At 38.6% G+C, this 19,626-nt stretch overlaps 1 protein-coding gene across 1 annotated transcript in view; it reads right to left on the bottom strand.

Annotated features, from left to right (window-relative positions):
• Positions 1 to 1,316: 1,316 nt before the first annotated feature.
• The window catches only part of phex (phosphate regulating endopeptidase homolog, X-linked), a 29,717-nt gene continuing 11,407 nt past the window's right edge, over positions 1,317 to 19,626 (bottom strand). Inside the window, exons 13-22 of the mRNA XM_084939763.1 lie at positions 18,108 to 18,185; positions 17,881 to 17,984; positions 14,431 to 14,489; positions 14,148 to 14,202; positions 12,259 to 12,326; positions 12,037 to 12,167; positions 11,747 to 11,812; positions 11,445 to 11,549; positions 10,432 to 10,508; positions 1,317 to 10,346 (exon numbers count right to left, since the gene is read on the bottom strand). Of these exons, the coding sequence (XP_084795889.1) occupies positions 10,244 to 10,346; positions 10,432 to 10,508; positions 11,445 to 11,549; positions 11,747 to 11,812; positions 12,037 to 12,167; positions 12,259 to 12,326; positions 14,148 to 14,202; positions 14,431 to 14,489; positions 17,881 to 17,984; positions 18,108 to 18,185 (846 nt within the window). The 3' untranslated portion in view covers positions 1,317 to 10,243. The remainder of the gene's footprint in view (positions 10,347 to 10,431; positions 10,509 to 11,444; positions 11,550 to 11,746; positions 11,813 to 12,036; positions 12,168 to 12,258; positions 12,327 to 14,147; positions 14,203 to 14,430; positions 14,490 to 17,880; positions 17,985 to 18,107; positions 18,186 to 19,626) is intronic.

Raw genomic sequence — 19,626 nt, 5'->3', positions numbered from 1 at the left:
CACATATAAAGACCCAATTCGTCACACAGTAAACATCGATATGCTGGTAATGTGAGCAACTGATCGGAATCGTGAGGTCTGATGAATGGATGGAAAAGCTCATCTTTCCAAAGGCACCATCAACCCTCAGTTCAAGGAAGGGCCATCTCAGTGTTATACGCTTATGTAGTAGCTTACTAGAAGATCTTGAGCTACTAAACCCACAATTGCTTAAAGGGACAATCTTAAACATTTTCATCTAGTAAAATTAAGCCATACATTTCATTTTTTATATCCTGATACTTATTTGTGTCCAGTTCGTGGGGGCAGCAGTTAAGCGGAGATGCCCAAACTTTCTAAGGTTTTCTTACACTGAGGCATAATCTCTCCAGCATGTCCTTGGTCTTTCCCAAAGTCTCCTCCCGGCTGAATATATCGAGAACAGCTCTCCTGGAGATACCCAGGAGGCATCCCAATTAGATGTTTGGTCCACTTCAGTTGCCTCCTTTGGATCCAGAGGAGCACATCCATGGAGATGCTGTGCCAATCCATCTGTCAGCTTGCTGCCAGACTCTCTCCCCCATTCTTCAACAAGACCCTGATATATTTGAACTGCTCAGCAGCAATAACTCATTCCCAACCCAGAATGGGCAAACCGCATTGTTACAACTGTGATCTGTGACCTTAGACTTGAAGGTGCTAAATATATGGCGGTATCCCTGATCAGGTAACATAGTTATGACTAAACCGTTGGCCAAAGTATGTCCATATTGTCAGGTCCAAGTATTTGGATGCAGTTTTTGTCATTTTTTTGCTTCACTACATTGGATCATGATTCATGAAATGTCAATGGAAATTAAGTAGGCCATAATTAGGTTGGGGGAAACACGTGGCAGACCCCCTAAACATTTGGAGTGGACAATTTAAAATTTAAAATCTTAAAACAGAAGAAATGCAATACCAAGCTCCACAACACCAAAAAGACCTGGAAGGCTACTAAGGTGGATGAAGCAATGCTAATTTCTTTTAATTGTGGAAAAAAAAACCCTTCAGCACATGTAGCCAGAAGATTTCTCATTAGAAAAATGTTTGACAAGGACAAAGTACCAGCTGACTTTTTAAAGCAGTCAAATGCAACAGGTTTGTTAGAAAGAGTAAAGCTTACCTCTGTCGTTCAGGGAAAATGCCTCTACAAAGTAGGATAACTGGCCTTTTCAGCATTTTTGGACAGTGGATTGGTTTAAAATATTACAAAGAGTAGCTAATGGAAGAATACAGAGCAGTCGACATTAACCATAAGATGAAAGGATGGAAGCAACAGGCCGCACATCTCCAACTTCTCCACAAGGTCACATGTTGTTTTACTGCTGTGCAGAGTGCAACATAAAAACAGATCACCATTTCTAATAAAATGATGGAAAAAAGAATTTTAGTTATACCCAGACTACTTTATCACAAAACAAGAGTTTGTTTGCTGATAATTTAGCACAATATCCTGAAGCTTCACAATGCAAATTCCAAAAATAGTGGGTGACGTCATGAAGGCTATGTTCATTTTTAACATACAGTTTGTAGTCAGTCTTTATAGACTGCCATGTTAGAATGTCCAATATTATGGTAGAAACCTCTTCTTTGGATGCTGGCTGTCTTTTGTTCAGTTCTTTGTCAAGATGATCCCACAATGCTTCAATAATGTTGAGGTGGAGGCTTTTGGGAGGCCAATCCATGACTGGTATTCCACTGTTTTTCTGTCCAGGTATGCCTTTACTGTATGGCATTGTGTTTGGGATTATTGTCATGAAAAAGAAGCCATTTTGAATCAGATGCTTTCCAGATGGTATCACATGGTAGATCAAAATCTGACTGTACTTTCCTGCATTAATAATTACATCAATTTTGAAGCGATCCCTAATACCACTGTATAAAGTGCAGCCCTAACCCATGGCAGAGCCTCCAATGTGTTTTACAGATAATTAAAAAATAGAAGAAAGTCTGATTCCTTGGAAGCAAAATATAGAAAGACATTAGGGGTAGCTCAAGACTTTTGCACATTACTTAAAAAATATGGTTAGCATACAATTACACATCCTGTCATTTCAATAGTTTCCATGCACATGTAGCTACAGGTAAAGTCTGCTGAGACAAACAGCATGCCATGATTTCTTAGAAAAAGTTCAATAAAACTGAAAAAAACAACTATGTTCATGTCCTAATCCATTATTCAATTAGGCCTCAATTAGCCTTTAATCCCCATTACCAGTCTAGCGAGAGACGAGCAGTGAAGGAATGAATAAGCGTCTCCCCGGGGAGGACGGAAGAGCAGAATAGAAAATGAAGGACTGCGGAGATATAGGGGGCTCGGGGCAGTTTCTGATAACAAAAGTAGTAATTAGTGTCGCTAAAAGATTAATAGAAATCAGAATAGCGTGTGTGAAGGATAGAAAGAGGAAGGTGGAGAGAATGAATGGAGTCTTTTGAAAGTATATAGCCCCATTTTGTTGTCTGGCTATTTTCTGCACCTACAGAGTTGAAGGAGGGTAAATCCTCCAGGGGTTAAAAAGTGCAAGCCAACACATACACTTTAAAGCATGCACAAGATGGACAGATGAGGGGAATATGGCACAGGCTGACAAGAGGACAGCACCTCTAAGGATTTTACATCTAGAGGCTGTTGTGTAGTTTGTGTCCATATTTGAAATATGCATTTCATTTTGCCTCATGTTTGCCCATCTGTGACGTCTATCCTCCATTACTAACAAAACCTATATGGACGCCGGGCAGATATTCATGAAAGGGCTCCTCTCTGAGTTCGTACTTAACCAAACCCCCCCCTCCTCCTCTTCTTCCACCCCTCCCATCCCCCAGTCCATCTGTTTTGGTGGAGGCCATCCATTAATAAAGAGACTGTCTTTTCGTTTCTATTTCCCATCCTTCTGTATTATTTATTTACTTATCTATCTCCAGTTATGGTGGGAAGATATGTGTGCCAGAATGGGACACAGCAGATCTACCCACTTCTAAAAACAAATGACTAATCATGTTCAATCTTTTAAACAGCCATAACAGCAATTAGTATAGACTCTGATTGACAGCTCTTTCAATTTACATCTACCAAATCTGCAGATTGTGGGTGTTAACAGGTGCTCGGTGGTGTTCAGATGAATATTACATTTCAACCCAAAAGAGACTTCATGTGAAGGCTGGAGATGGTCTGAAAGAAGTAAGTCTAATTAAAGTGTTTAAAAAAAAAAAGAAAATGACTATCTGCAATTAAAGTCATCTGAAAAATGTTGACCCACTTTTCTTTAAAATGTTGCTTTTGTTCATCAGGATTTGATTAATTTATGCACAGCTTGACATTTAAGTTGGGTAGAAGTTTGGCTTGAGGTTTGGACTTTGGGTCATTAGAACACATTATGTTTGCTGCTGTTCTTAGAATCACTGACATGTTGCAAGACCCAGTCTGGACCAAGCTTTAGCTGTTGGACAGATTGCAACATTGTTCCAGAAGGTTTGTAGTTTTTTGTTGGTTGGTTTGTTTTTAGCTGCAGATTTTTTCCTGGCAAGCCCTTCAAGAAAGCCAAACTTGTTCAGTCTTTGTTTTAATCGCAATGTTATAAACTTTAACCTATAATACGCTAATTGAGGCTTATAGAGTCTGAGATAGCTCTGGATTTTTCTGCTGTTTCTCTGAGCATTGCAGTCTGACCTTGGGGTGAATTTGCTGTCCACTCCTGGGAAGATTGGCAGTTATCTTGATTGTTTTCAACTTGTAAATAATCCTTCTCACTGTGGAATGATGGACTTCCGTTTCTCTGGAAATGAGCTGATAACCCATCCCAGATGGGCATTAACAATGACTTCTTTAAAATCATTTCTGATATTGTTCCTCCTTGACAGAAACCTGAAAAAACTGCCAAAATGTCTGCTTTTATAGAGGTGTTCACACTTGCTGATGATCAGTTAATCAAAGGCATCTGACTAGAAGCACTTAGATGCTACTAATCCTGTGTAAAAAATTTTTTTTTTCACATGACTGAAAGTGATCAAACCTATTTTGGTGAACGATCTTCACAATGCAATTTACATGTATTGATTGAGCCCTTTGGAGGACCGTAAAAAGGGGGAACTATTGATAAGTGCCACAAATTCACTGTCCAACCAACCAAATATGCCTCTAGGAACAGACTGTATATGAAAGATGGATGTAGCTTTAGTTTAGTGGGAAGATGATCTTAAACACTAGTACAAACAATAAACCCAAATCTCATGAGTTTATGCCCTATGCTGCTTATCCCACATCACATTCAGTATAATATGATGAGCTTATATAAATTATGGTCCTTAATAGAGTAAAAAAGGAGGATAAAGTAGGGTTTTCTTTAGGCCAGGTCAATTGTGCGATTGAGATCATCTGCACACTTATATTGCAGAGTCATCCTTTGTTAGTCACAGCTAGTTTTAAAACAACACAAAGGGTCCTGTGAAAACACTCAGCTTGAGACTTCACAACAGGACTTCACTAACCAGTGGGTGATGGCTGCGTCAGTCTCATGGTTACTCCAGGATAAATAACTAATCTGTTCAAAATTAAACTTCTTGATGCAGAACAAAAGTTTCTGACTCTTTACATTTTAAATAACATTTTAAATTAGATATCTTCGTGAAAGTGATGTTTAAAATTTTAAGACACCATACTATTAACGTCGGTTTCTGCTCATCAAGCACAGCGTCTCTGTACTCATTTAAATGTCTTCATTTTAATTATTTTCATTATCTCCATCTCCCTCTTTCAATCCATCTTTATCATATCCGCTATTTCTGTCTATCCAGTCGGAGCATCTTCTCGGTGGTCAGCAGCATCTGTAATTTCTAAATGTCATTTGGGCATTAGCTCATGAGGCCAGGCAGGATGCTGTAAATGGGGGTGATGGAAGAGGGAGGTCAAAGGGAGGTGCATGGGTGGAGAAATACAGTAGAGTCGTTTTCATGGCCTCTTAGAGACTCAAAGATTTGATTACAGTTACCAGACAGAAACAGAGAAGATTGATGCAGACGGATGCAGATAAAAGACGTATCACGTGATCACGCTGCTTCTCTTTACGATTGCAGTAGAAAAGGGCAGAACAAAATGATTGAGACAGGTGATCATAAATTTAATAAGAAACACTGGAAGAGGCCCAGTGATTTCAGCAGTGTCTGAAAAAAAATCCACTTGGCTCAAAGGTCAGAGTGTAATATCTTAGAAGAGCTATTTTCATCTATCAGAAAGAGAGTTTAATCTGTACATCAAACAAAAAACGGCCCCAGGTTTTCCCTGCCCTCTGCTGGACACGCTTTAGCTCAGCAGGAAAAAAAAATGTCATTTTTGTAACCTTTGCTATCAGTTCCACTTAGGGAGAATGTAGTAAACAACAAAGGCAAGGTGTTTGTTTGCCAGCCTAGACATCAGACCGTGGCTGAGCCTCTGGCAGCAGAAAAGCTGATGTTGTGCTAAGAGACATCCACTCAAAAGCCTTTTGCTGTTCAGTTTGACAAATCAGGAGGGCTGATTACCATGCTCAATAAGAATGGATCAAATCTGCATATTGTGACATAGCAATTTTCTTCAACTTTAGCTGTGAATCTTAAAATTTGAGACAATACTGTTCACATGCTATTACTATAATCTATTCACAATGGCCAAAATGGTACCATAGCTGTATGATGAAACCAACCTCTTCAGAACCATCTAGACGGGAAGGACTGACAGTTATTTTGTACCTGGAGTGCAGGATGAGTCAACAAAATCACTGACTCTTTATAATAAGAGCACAGATACTTACATAAACATCAGAAGAGGTCCCTCTGGACAATTCGAGTATCTAATTAACAAAGCCCGGCTTTCAGAATGTAGATGTTTATGAGGGCAAATGTTTAACAAAAGGAAGCTAATAATGACATCAAACAAAGCACAGCTGTGCTTTGTTATGAAGGCAATAAATGCATTTTCTGTGGTGAAAAATACACAGGAACTCAATTATCCATCCATTCATTTTCTTCTGCTTATCCAGATCGGGGTTATGGATGGGCTGGAGCCTATCCCAGATGTTCTAGGGACACAGACGTGGTACACACTGGACAGGTTGCCAATCTACTGCAGCTTACTGATACAACTTATGCAAACTCAGCATTTCATTAGGACGAGCATAGAACTTAAAAATATTTTAAAAATTATGACAAATAAAAATATGTAGAGGTTACAATTTCTTTTTACCTTTCACTTCAGTTTTCCTTTACTCTGTGGAACCTGCAGAAGTAAAGAAAATAGAAGTAAAAAATCTTACAAATTAGATGCTTTCATAGACAGTACATTGCCTCTTTTTCAGTGGTTCTTGGGGTCAATGTGTCAGTTGATTTACTCAAGTGTGCAGATTAGTGTGGTAGTGTTTAACAAAGATAGCCTCCAGGTGACAAATCAGTGGTTTAATCACCCTAGATGTCATTTTTACACTGGCCACTAAAGTAGATTTATCACAAGTCAGTGATGTAATGGCACCAAGTCAGGTATGGGCTTATTACTCATAACTGCTCGACAGACACTGAGAGAGTCAAGCAGGGGTGATTGTGCTCTCTTACATACTGGATAAAAGCGACCAACAGAGCTCAGAGCTTCTCTAATCACAAATATAGGTAAAACAACTGGAGAATCAAAAACCCAATCTCAAAAATTTGTCTTTGTATAGCTAAGTTTAGTCTAGATATCCAAATGTTAGAGCTAAAACAAATCAAGTATAAGGTGTTTAAAAAAATAAAATAAAATAGAAAATAGAAAATGTGACTCATCAAAATATCTATTTGACAGCTAACCTGGGCTATCTGAGCTGCATAACACAACTCTAACAGTTATCGTGAACACAGCTAATAGTTGAAACCACTTAGCTCTTTGGAGTCAATGTAAGATTTATTTATTAAAAAATAAATACATCTATAAAATAATCTATAACTATCTTATAACAATTAGTCTTATAATTAGGGCAAAGCACCTGAACCTTTTTGTGCAGCCTTGTGAACCATCTGATTGAACAAAATCTTTTCAAGAGGGATACTTACATTTTACACAAGCTGGCAAAAAGTCAGTTAGCTCAGTGTTTCCCAACCACTGTGCCGTGGCACATAGGTGTGCTGTGAGAAATGATCAGGTGTGCCGTGAAAGACTATTGGGTTTCACCTGGCAAAACAATTACATTCTCTTCCACTAGAGGGCAGTGCAATTTCTTGCTCCAATTAAATGGATTGCCAACTGCCGGTAAAACAGAAGAAGGCGAAAAAGAAATTACATAGTCATGGTGGGAGTGAAACAATGCAGCGCATAATAGCAATATGAAAAGAAAAAGTATTCAATCTGACCTGGGTCCTGGAGAAAATTCCGACCCGGATGAATTTCCTAGCATGAGTAGTAAAAGGTATATTGGGGACAAATCAAGCCAATTCCGCTATGCCTGGTGCACGGGGAAATATTATCAGTAGCCTATGTTTTTTGTGACATTTCTGTTTGTGCCGTGTGATTTTTCTAATGTGAAATAGTTTTGAAGACAAAAGGGAGACAAAAGTTTTCTACTGCTTTACTTTAATGGATTTTGTCATGATGTTTTTCTGTATACAAAAGTTGTGATGTCTTAATCTATAAAATCAACTCAAATGTCGAGTCCTAATACTTGACAGGGCACGAGGAGACAAGCAACAATAAAAGAAATAAAAAGTAAAAATGTCCGTTGTTTGTTCTGATTCTTGTGTAGCACATCAGTAATCGAAACTTCCATTAACAGTTAGAAGACAAGAATGCCTGCCAGGTGCTTGATGCATTATATTGCTCGTAAAAGCATCTCACTTACTTCCTACCTTTCTCTCTTAATCACCTAAACACCTCCCAGCACACACACACACATGCACATACATACACACACACTAAGAGACAGACTGGAGCAGTGGACTGTTTTTCTAATTGGTGTGAATTGATGAGACTGCCGCTGGTGTTGCCACAGATACAAGTCATTAATGTTACCCCCTGCTGGATACCACAAGACTACACAGCACCTCCTGTAACACAGAACAAGTTGCCATGGGAACTGTTGACATAAATGAATGGGATGTGATGTGGTGTAAGTGTGTGTAATAGCGAGTCCGGAGGAAAATCAATAAATGGACATGCTTTCAATCTCTTTATGTCTTTTGTCCACCATCCATCAGCACCCTCCACCCACTGCTCACTACATCACTCTGGCTCTCTCTCTTGTTCGCACACATATTTTTTTGTCTCTTCTTATCAATCACGGCAAAATTGGAGGTACAGTGTAATGTCTCAGAAGTTTTATTGGAACCTAAAAAACAAAACAAAACTGAAGGCCAGAATCAGTGGACCATTATGACGACATACAAATTTATAATTACAATGAAAAGTTTGTCACATATTAACTTACAAAAACATTCGAAGAAAAACAGAAGACATAATAATAATAATGAAAAAAGGAAGACAAAGACCTGTAATGATATACACTGGTTTCAATCTAATCATTTCTACAGTGGATATCGTACTACTAAAATACTGACAGTAAAGTTACAGGACTAGGGCTTGCCCATTGATCACAAATTTCAAATTGATGTTATTTACAAGTTAATCCAGTTTTATATTATTTTGAATTAAGTATCATAATTTTTTCTTTTAGTCCTGACCCTATGAAAAACGGGGTTTTTTTGTGTGTAGCACTCCCTTTCTGACCAATTTAATAGACACTTTAAAAGAAATCTGTAAAAATACAGCACAATGTACTATTTTAAAGTAAGAGAATTTATTAGGAATTTAGTCATTCTTTTTACCATTTGTAGTTTACATAAACAAATAAAGAAAAAACAGACAATGTACTGGCAGAAAATTAACAGCACATTCTTTGTTTTGTTTGTTTGTTTGTTCTTTATTTACATTTTTTACAGTGTAGAGACCGCCATCAACTGTTCTCCAGATCAGAAATACCAGTTTTTCCCTACTAACCAGTTGTTGGCAGGGGGGATTACCAACAGGTCTCAACAGCTGTATAATTGACACAGAATCAAACATTAGCACTACTGTTTGGCAGTAACACTAAAAAAAGTTTTACAGAAATTTTAAAAACTCAAATAATTAATATTTGTTTCACGATTTTAATCGGTAGATTTAATTCTAGAATGATAAGTGTAATTTCACTACAGATTTCTTTATTAAAAACAAAATGCTAAATAAAGAAAAAGACCAGCAGGCTGATACCAAGTCAACAAATCACAGCCAAATCATTACAACAGATACTTCTTTCCCATTTTCTGACGAAAATTTTAAACGATGCATCATACAGTATTCCTGTTATTCCCAAGAAACATAATTTTGTGGTGTGAATGCACCTGAGCGGTACAGTCCACTGACGGAGACACAAAGACAAATGAGAGCGCATGCTGCAGTTTGAGTGCTTGTAATTCTGTAAGTTCATTTGCCTCGGGCTGAACTGCAGCGCAATGAATATAAATGTCTGACACAAGATTGAAACAAAGAAAAACAGAAGGCAAGACTGTCAAAGGAAAATCTGGGCCCACACACTCACACACACACTCAAATTCCAACTCACAGACAAAGTACCTGATCTAGTTTGCTAGATGTTATATTAAGATCACTTTGCTTCTATAATACTGGTTTTCAAAATAAAATAATATTAAGTAACATAACTTTACTTAAAGAACTAATCTTTGGTGTACAGTGTTCAGAATTTGGGCTGCTGACAAATAAATGCAAGCTGAGCTGATATATCTGTATCCTACAGTCACAAAAAACAACCTGGAATATATTTTTGTAATCAGTAGAAAAGTTCTCATCATTGTACATTTACATTACATAAATTCTCAGAAGAAATGCAGTTCATGTAAATGCAGTGCTTTTATTTAGCTGCATGTACAGCACATATAGCTGTGTTGTTGTAATGTCACAAAAACATGTTTGTCTCCAACCCTGGTCCTTTATAAGAATCTTCAACCTTAATTTATGTGACATAAGGAAGAAAGATGACTGTAAAAAGTTAATTTTTTCCTGTTAGCCAATTGAAAGTGGCTTCAGGTCAAAGATCCACACTCACTGTGTATGTGTTAGGGTGTTTCAGTGAGAACAACTCAACTTCATTTTAATGTTGTTCCCTTATCATGTAAACTATGTTGGATAAATCCAGCATTATCAGCCTTTTCAGGGGTATCACGCTAAGGTCGAAGGTTACCACACCCGGCAGGATTGTGCTCCTCTGTTCATAATCGACGACTCGGAACACTTGAATGCTTTCCGAAATTCCTCGTAGTTACTCATCGCTCCAATAACTCTGCAGGACATGAGTGACGATAAAGGTCAGGTTGGCGGGGTTCTTGCTATGTGTGTCCATGTGTGTGTCTGCGTGCGGGCTTCACCTGTATTTTGGTGGACTGTGAGCTCCACTTTGGATCTGCTCCCTGGCCGCTTCTGGTCTGTATGTGTTACATCTCACCTGCGCATTACAAACACACCGATTAAATGCTTTGCTAGATACTCAAAATTACGTATGTGTATTCAGAAGTTTCTGACTTAACATGTGCCACTGCATGCAATATTACAATAAAACTCCGAAAGGAAAACTTCTGTCTAGCATTCCATTTGAGGCCATTCCATTTCATTGTTTCCACAGACAGGAATGCATTTGAATGCAAAATCACACATGCATGCTTCTATAAATGCAATAATTCTGAGTAGCCAGACATGTTCCACACATGGAAACAGTAAAACACGATGACATCCTGTTTGGCTAGACAGCATAAAAGGGGAACAAATAACTCTAACAGCTCAACAAGAGCAGTACCCAAGATGTGGAACACAGCATGAAAGCCCTGTGATAGATTTTCAAACCTTTCTCATCTCTATGGTTTTGATAGCATTAGAAATAGATATGTTCAACTATATTTTACATTTGTTTCAGTAAATGACAGCGTGAGAGGAGCAGCATTGCCTCCTACTGACACTTTTAGGAATTACAAGAACCGACTCTTTAAATTTGCATAAAACCGTAGTTAAGAAATGAAGCACATCAGGGATGTGTCCACAAGGGGGCCATGGGAAATACAATTGGATTCTCCAGCATGGATAGAACCAGCTGTAGAAGGTTACTGAGTACATTTACTCAAGTATTTTACTGAAGTACAATTTTAATGTATATACTATTTTTATGTAATACACTTTAATGGTTTATATGGTTTGGTTTATATTCAACCATTATGTTAAAGTGCCCAAACATTACATTTCCCATAGGAAAATGTCCAAATATTACCTGTCTATCATCACTTTACTATGCAGACCTGCAAATCAACTGAAGGTCTTCAGACCTAACACACACTGGCAGAAAAACTGCATTTAGAGCGTAGTGAAAAATAGTGTGCAAAAGTGTCTTTACATGTGCATAGCTCAAGAAGAACAGTTGGTTGTTGTTCAGTGCAACTCCAGGCAGCAGAGGCTCCTCCACACCACCTCTTCTCTCATCCACCCACCGCCTGTACGCCTACACAAGAACAGTGAAATAAACATTCTCTCATCTGGATTGCTTTACATGACGTCGTTAATTCTTCTTCATCATTTTTGCTAAGGGAACAAATTCATTTAGGATTAGGAAATTGCTCCTTTTTTTTAAACAATAGCTCACAATGTCCAAAGTAGACAGCTCCTGTAGAAAACCATTTCTTAAATCATAGATCATACCCTGAATGCTTCTCTTATTCCTCCATTGTCTGCTATGTTTTCTGCCAGGGTCCTCTTACCCCGCACCTGCAGGGCAAAACATTTACAAAAGAGTAACAAAGGCAGTAATGCATCAGAAACGTCTGAACTGAACAACAGTCTTCAGTTAATTCTTGACTTTGATAATTATCCAGTTATACACAGGCATTTTTTAGACAGTTTCTTAGAAAAGTGGTTTAAATTCATTCTACATCTGCAGTTTTTTCTTCTTTTTTTTAATAAATTTTTGCATATTCAGACTGTTTCCTTACATTTAGGCCCGCCTCCTTCCAGTGATAACCATTATACTGGTTAATCATACACTGGGTCTTCTCATTGAAGGCCTCTATGGACGAGTTGCTCCACCACTGTTCAAGATTGCCATTTTTGTCATACTTGCGACCTGTTCAGACCACATAATTCACTGTGTCAGGAGTTTGTTATTCAATCGCAAATGTTATATTTTGAAATCATTATTAGCAAACATTATTTACCGTTATTGTCAAAGCCGTGCGTTAGCTCATGTCCAACTATTACCCCGATGGCACCGTAACTTAAAGATCTGTAAATCGAAGGAAAACAACACAGATTTTAGTGTGGCACAAGTCAACGTCTTGTGGAATTTCAAGAGAGGATTAGATTCTATCAGTGGTGCTCGATCAGGGGAAGTATGCAAGCAGTGCCTGTTCAATGAAGTCTAAACACAGACATCTCAAACAGAATTCTGTCATAATTATTCTGGTTTCACTGTATCCATTCTTTAAATGATTGACATCTTGAGGCTGCAGCCTCTGTCTTTGGAAGCACATTTGACTCTGCTTGACTATGATTCCATTGGAATGTGCATTGTGGATAAACCTCTGGTTTTTGATGGGAGACTGAGGGAGACTAGCAATGCTAAACACGTTGCTGCTGGCTCTGCGTTCAAGGCTCTGAACACAGTTAACATTTGCAGACTTCACCAGTACTTTCAGATTAGCATGCACGAGAGCTGTCTATACTGAGTGTATTATCTTTAGACAGCTGTTTTGTTTAATACACTACCTATCTTCATTAATAATTTGAATCTTCCTGTAGATATTGACAGTGCACAGGCCTTTTAATTTAGCTATAATGGTCCTTAGAACAATTACAAGTATATAATTGAGTACCAAGTAGAATATATTTAAATATTTAAACCAACCTCAAACATGAAGAGCAGTAATATTGATTTTTACCCATCAAATTTACATAACAATAATACAGCTTTATGTACAGTGTGTTATATAAAGTGTGTTATTACTTCGACTAAAGGTTCTAAAATGTTCCTCCGGCACAGATCATTGTCACCTAAGGGCAAATATTTTTTTATGATAACTATAAAAGTAATAACATTTAATAATTCTTCAGCCAGCAAGAAGTGCACAAAGGGGAAGATGACCACACAGAGTGCTGCAAGATGCATAACATGCAACACTAAATCATGAAACGGTATGTCATAGTCTGAAACAACAATTTGTCTTGTTAAACAGTGGAAGATAATTTCTTTTTGTTTGTCATTGTCTCTGCTTGAGTTTTTGTAAAAGTCGTCACACACCACTGGATCCTATCATACATAAACTGTGTGCAGTTGTATTTTTTTTTTGGCGGCCAAGCTAAAGAGCATTAAAACTGACAGCTAGCAGGCAGTTAATGAGCTACTTTCTTCATTCAGTAACTTTTAGTTTAATGATGTAAAGCAGCGGTCCCCAACCCCCAGGCCTCGGACCGGTACCGGTCCGTGAGTCGTTTGGTACCGGGCGGCGAGAGTTGAGGCTCAGGTGTGAAATGTATGGTTTTCAGGGTTTTTATCGGTTTTCAGCGTTATTTTGTTATCGTTTTTATCGTTAACTCTGTTTTCCTGGGTCTTTTCAGGTGTGTTATGAATAAATCTTCTTTTTTTTCCGGTACCGGTACTAGTTTTATTTTGTTGTATTTATCCGCAACACCTTAAGGCCGGTCCGTGAAAATAATGTCGGGCATAAACCGGTCCGTGGCTCAAAAAAGGTTGGGGACCACTGATGTAAAGTATCACTCAGAGAACAAAACACCAGGAAGAGGAAAGAACACAATAAAAAGAAAGCAATAGAAGCTCTGGAAGCCAGCACCATTCCAGCTGGGCAGACTATTACATAGCTTGTCATCCAGTCTCAGATATGGTAAAAAAACAGAAGCATGGACAAATGTTACTGTGCTGTGTTGCTGTGGGAAATTGCTTTACAAAATAAAATCAAGCTGTCAAGCCAATGTTTAATATAGGACAGTTTATAGATCTGTTGAGAACAATAATGCTGCCCAGGCTGTGGTTCTCTAATAGGAGGTTTTTCTTTTAAAATAAAGTCAGCTCTTGGGTGGGATGACTCACCTCGGATACTCTTTTCCCCAGAAAAAGGGTTTTTGAAGCTCTCCAGCAGGAAATCCTAAACAAGAAGACCAAAAATAATTTTTCTTTTTGTGTATCTTTAGTTCTTTCCAAACAGGATATTTTACTGCATAAGGTCAAGGCTTTTCAATCTTATGTTTGCTAATAAAAATAATAAAAAATGGAAATCCCACAAAATCTTGACCCCGAATTGGTGCTTTACTCTGTCTGGTCAGGACTTAACTGAGTGATTAAAAAAACAAAATGTAATGAATGTATATCTTACTGATTTGATTTGTGGATGAACTATAGAAGGCGTTCACGGTTGTTGGGTTTGTAAACCACCTGAAACACAAACACACATTAGGCATTAATAAGGACATAAAACCATAGCCTGATTATAAAAGATCGCTGGAGCTTCAAGAAAGGCATGAAAGGAAGTGCCTCCTTCTTTCCAGTGGGTTAGGGTTAGGGTTAGGGTTTGAAAGCCTGATGCTTAACATTGTCCACCCCAGCTGTGAAACTCAGAAACCAGTCTTACTTGTTATCATCTATCGTCCACCTGGGCCTTACACAGAGTTTCTGTCTGATTTCTCAGACTTTATATCTAATTTAGTTCTGAGCTCAAATAAAATAATTATTGTGGGTGATTTTAACATCCATGTAGATGCTAAAAATGACAGCCTCAACATGGCATTTAGTCTGTTATTAGACTCAATTGGCTTCTCTCAAAATGTAAAAGAACCCACCCACCACTTTAATCACACTCTAGATCTTGTTTTAACATATGGCATAGAAACTGAACATTTAACAGTGTTTCCTGAAAACCCTCTCCTGTCTGATCATTTCCTGATAACATTTACATTTACAATAATTGATTACACAGCGGTGGAGAGTAGATTTTATCAAAGTAGATGTCTTTCTGAAAGCGCTGTAACTAAGTTTAAGAATATAATCCACCCACTGTTATCATCTTCAATGCCCTGTACCAACACAGAGCAGAGCAGCTATCTGAACGCTACCCCAACAGAGGTTGATTATCTTGTTAATAATTTCACCTCCTCACTACGTACGACTCTGGATACTGTAGCTCCAGTGAAAACTAAGGTCTCTAATCAGAAGTACCTGACTCCGTGGTATAATTCTCAAACACGTACCCTAAAGCAGATGACTCGTAATCTGGAGAGGAAATGGCGTGTCACAAATTTAGAGGATCATCATTTAGCCTGGAGAAATAGTTTGCTGCTTTATAAGAAAGCCCTCCGCAAAGCCAGAACATCTTACTATTCATCACTGATTGAAGAAAATAAGAACAACCCCAGGTTTCTCTTCAGCACTGTAGCCAGGCTGACAAAGAGTCAGAGCTCTGTTGAGCCAACCATCCCTTTAACGTTAACTAGTAATGACTTCATGAACTTCTTCACAAATAAAATTTTTATCATTAGAGAAAAAATTACCAGTAATCATCCCACAGATGTAATATTATCTACAGCTACTCTTAGTACCATTGATGTTAAGTTAGACTCTTTTTCTCCAATTGATCTTTCTGAGTTAACTTCAATAATTACTTCCTCCAAACCATCAACGTGTCTTTTAGACCCCATTCCTACAAAACTGCTCAAAGAAGTCCTGCCATTGATTAATTCTTCGATCTTAAATATGATCAACCTATCTCTAATGGTCGGCTATGTACCACAGGCCTTCAAGCTGGCTGTGGTTAAACCTTTACTCAAAAAGCCATCTCTAGACCCAGCAGTCTTAGCTAATTATAGGCCAATCTCCAACCTTCCTTTCATATCAAAAATCCTTGAAAGAGTAGTTGTCAAACAGCTAACAGATCATCTGCAGAGGAATGGTTTATTTGAAGAGTTTCAGTCAGGTTTCAGAGCTCATTACAGCACAGAAACAGCTTTAGTGAAGGTTACAAATGATCTTCTTATGGCCTCTGACAGTGGACTCATCTCTGTGCTTGTCCTGCTAGACCTCAGTGCAGCGTTCGATACTGTCGACCATAATATCCTATTAGAGCGATTAGAACATGCTGTAGGTATTACAGGTACTGCACTGCAGTGGTTTGTATCATATCTATCTAATAGACTCCAATTTGTGCATGTAAATGGAGAGTCCTCTTCACACACTGAGGTTAATTATGGAGTTCCACAGGGTTCAGTGCTAGGACCAATTCTGTTTACATTATACATGCTTCCCTTAGGCAGCATCATTAGAAGACATAGCATACATTTTCACTGCTATGCAGATGACACCCAGCTCTATCTGTCCATGAAGCCAGATAACACACACCAATTAGTTAAACTGCAGGAATGTCTTAAAGACATAAAGACCTGGATGGCCGCTAACTTTCTGCTTCTTAATTCAGATAAAACTGAGGTTATTGTACTCGGCCCTGAAAATCTTAGAAATATGGTATCTAACCAGATTCATACTCTGGATGGCATTACCTTGGCCTCCAGTAACGCTGTGAGGAACCTTGGAGTCATTTTTGACCAGGACATGTCCTTCAACGCACATATTAAACAAATATGTAAGACTGCTTTCTTCCATTTGCGCAACATCTCTAAAATTAGAAATATCCTGTCTCAGAGTGACGCTGAAAAACTAGTTCATGCATTTATTACTTCCAGGCTGGACTACTGTAATTCATTATTATCAGGATGTCCAAAAAACTCACTGAAAAGCCTTCAGCTAATCCAAAATGCTACAGCAAGAGTACTGACAGGGACTAGAAGGAGAGAGCATATTTCTCCTGTTTTGGCTTCCCTTCATTGGCTTCCTGTTAAATCCAGAATTGAATTCAAAATCCTGCTCCTCACATATGAGGTCTTAAATAATCAGGCCCCATCTTATCTTAATGACCTTGTAGTACCATATCAACTTATTAGAGCACTTCGCTCTCGCTCTGCAGGCCTACTTGTTGTTCCTAGAGTATTTAAAAGTAGAATGGGAGGCAGAGCCTTCAGTTTTCAGGCCCCTCTTCTGTGGAACCAGCTTCCAGTTTGGATTCGGGAGACAGAAACTATCTCTACTTTTAAGATTAGGCTTAAAACTTTCCTTTTTGCTAAAGCATATAGTTAGGGCTGGACCAGGTGACCCTGAATCCTCCCTTAGTTATGCTGCAATAGACGTAGGCTGCCGGGGGATTCCCATGATGCATTGAGTTTTTCCTTTCCAGTCACCTTTCTCACTCACTATGTATTAATAGACCTCTCTGCATTGAATCATATCTGTTATTAACCTCTGTCTCTCTTCCACAGCATGTCTTTTATCCTGTCTTCCTTCTCTCACCCCAACCGGTCGCAGCAGATGGCCGCCCCTCCCTGAGCCTGGTTCTGCCGGAGGTTTCTTCCTGTTAAAAGGGAGTTTTTCCTTCCCACTGTCGCCAAAGTGCTTGCTCATAGGGGGTCATATGATTGTTGGGTTTTTCTCTGTATCTATGAAGCGCCTTGAGGCGACTTTTGTTGTGATTTGGCGCTATATAAATAAAATTGAATTGAATTGAATTGAATTGGCCAACAGGGGGCGACTCCTGTTGCTGTATCCCTAATTTCAAGTCTCATTTAATACATCACAATGTCTATTTTATATATTATAATGCCCATTAGAGTCAAAAAGCAGTAAAGCTGCATATGCTTTAGGACGGACCTGGTGTCAACATGTATCTCCTTATCAAACGGATGATGTCACAGTGCCTAATTAAGTATTCACACTTGCCACTCACTCTGTGCGTGGGACGCTCTTTCGTAGCCAGGAGAGATCGGATTGAGCGATGAACTTCAGTGTCTGCATTACGTTGCCGTAGTAGTCATTCTCTTTTAACTCTAGCTGAAGCAGACACAAACACATTACACATTACTTCTAAATAGCAACATTCCTCCATCTTCAGAATGAAAAGGGAAAAAAGCCATGCAGGAACATGATGCTGGTGCTGTGCTAATTTAAACAGACCTGCTTCAAATCTTCATTGAGGTAGGTGTCATTCAAAATAAATTCTGGGTAGCCAACCTTAGCCAGGACTGCATGTGCCTTTAGAGAGAGATAAGAGAATTTAAATAAAATCTAAATTAAACATAAAAAGGTGTGTCAGACTCTCATTCAAACTTAATTGGCAGTGAGTGCAAATATAAGTTTGAATAAGTAAGTTTAAATGATATTAAAGTAATAAAAAGAGAGCACTGTGAGAGTCATAGGCTAAAGTGTCTTCACAGAAACATTGCCGGGTCCCTACAGCAAAATCCTTTTTAATTATGAAGGTCTATATGCTTTCCATAAAGTGGACCCAATTTCTTTAAATGGTTTCAGTATTGTAGCTTGAGCAAAGCTGGTGAATGATAAGTAGCTCGGTTCAAGCTGAAAGGCATCAAAAACATTTTAACAGTGAGTGGAGCTGAAAACAATTGTGTTAGCAATAAGATCCTGGACACATTTGAGTCTGACTTTATGAAAACCTACGATAATGTATTTTCTCTCAATCATTGCAGTTCCAGTGAGAACACATGAGAATTGCAATCAATGAGAATGCGACAATCCCTGTCAGCCAAAAGCTCAGGTGTCGCGCTGCTCTAAACACTCTTTTTTCTCTCACTTTGATGTCAGCAAGAGAAGATATCCTTTTATGGTCACAGCATAAAAGGCCCCGAACCAAACTGTGGTTCGGGGCAGTCAAGTAGAAGAAAGTTAAAAGTTAATAAAAGGAGACGTGGCTTCTAAGAGGGAAGAGATAAAAGGATGGATTAAAGCATCACTAACACAGGCTTTTAAACAGGAAGCAACCCCCCCGGAAAGCACTGGTCACTAGAGGAAATTTGTATTCCTTGACTGACTGGTGAGTGGTTTGAGTCGCAAGGTGAAATCAGTCACAAAGAGTGTGCAGCACCAAAAACATCCATGTGACTGCTTTGGGCACTAACAGATCAATGCTGTTGCCTGTAGGGAAGATGCTGACTTGTCGGCAAAGACTTACCAACTGCTCGTTAAGTGGTAAAAATAAAAAATATTGAGCATCATATATCTCTTTGTGACAAGTTTCACCTAGTGACTATCAACCACTTGCCAACTGCTGAGGGAATAGTCATTTTTCTATGGTGACAGGTGGTTGCCAGGGGATTGTCCATGGGTCTCTGGCCCGTATGACTTATGCCTAAGAACCTCACCAAGGCTGACTATAAGATAAATAAGGATTATGGTGGATCACGTAAGAGACACTGTTGTTGGGTTGTTGAGTAAAGGACTTCTTCTTTTTTGCATATAAATATTCTTTAGTGGTGCCAGTAAATACTAACAGATTTCCCGAACCGATAGAACAATAGTATCTGTTCTAGCTTGGCAGCTGTTTCCAGCTGCTGCAACTACAGTAAGGTCAGACTTTGTTTTAACGGTTAGATGTGACTAACACAGCTGTTCAGAAAGGGGGTTGTTTTCACTATTTAATGCACTGCTGTATTTCATTCAATTTTTTTGGGCCAGT

The sequence above is a fragment of the Perissodus microlepis genome, chromosome 9 (assembly GCF_051167445.1).
Source record: "Perissodus microlepis isolate ML-2025 ecotype Zambia chromosome 9, ASM5116744v1, whole genome shotgun sequence".
Classification (NCBI taxonomy): domain Eukaryota; kingdom Metazoa; phylum Chordata; class Actinopteri; order Cichliformes; family Cichlidae; genus Perissodus; species Perissodus microlepis.
The sequence above is the reverse complement of the archived record's forward strand: the minus strand, read 5'-3'. Positions and strand labels throughout refer to the sequence as shown.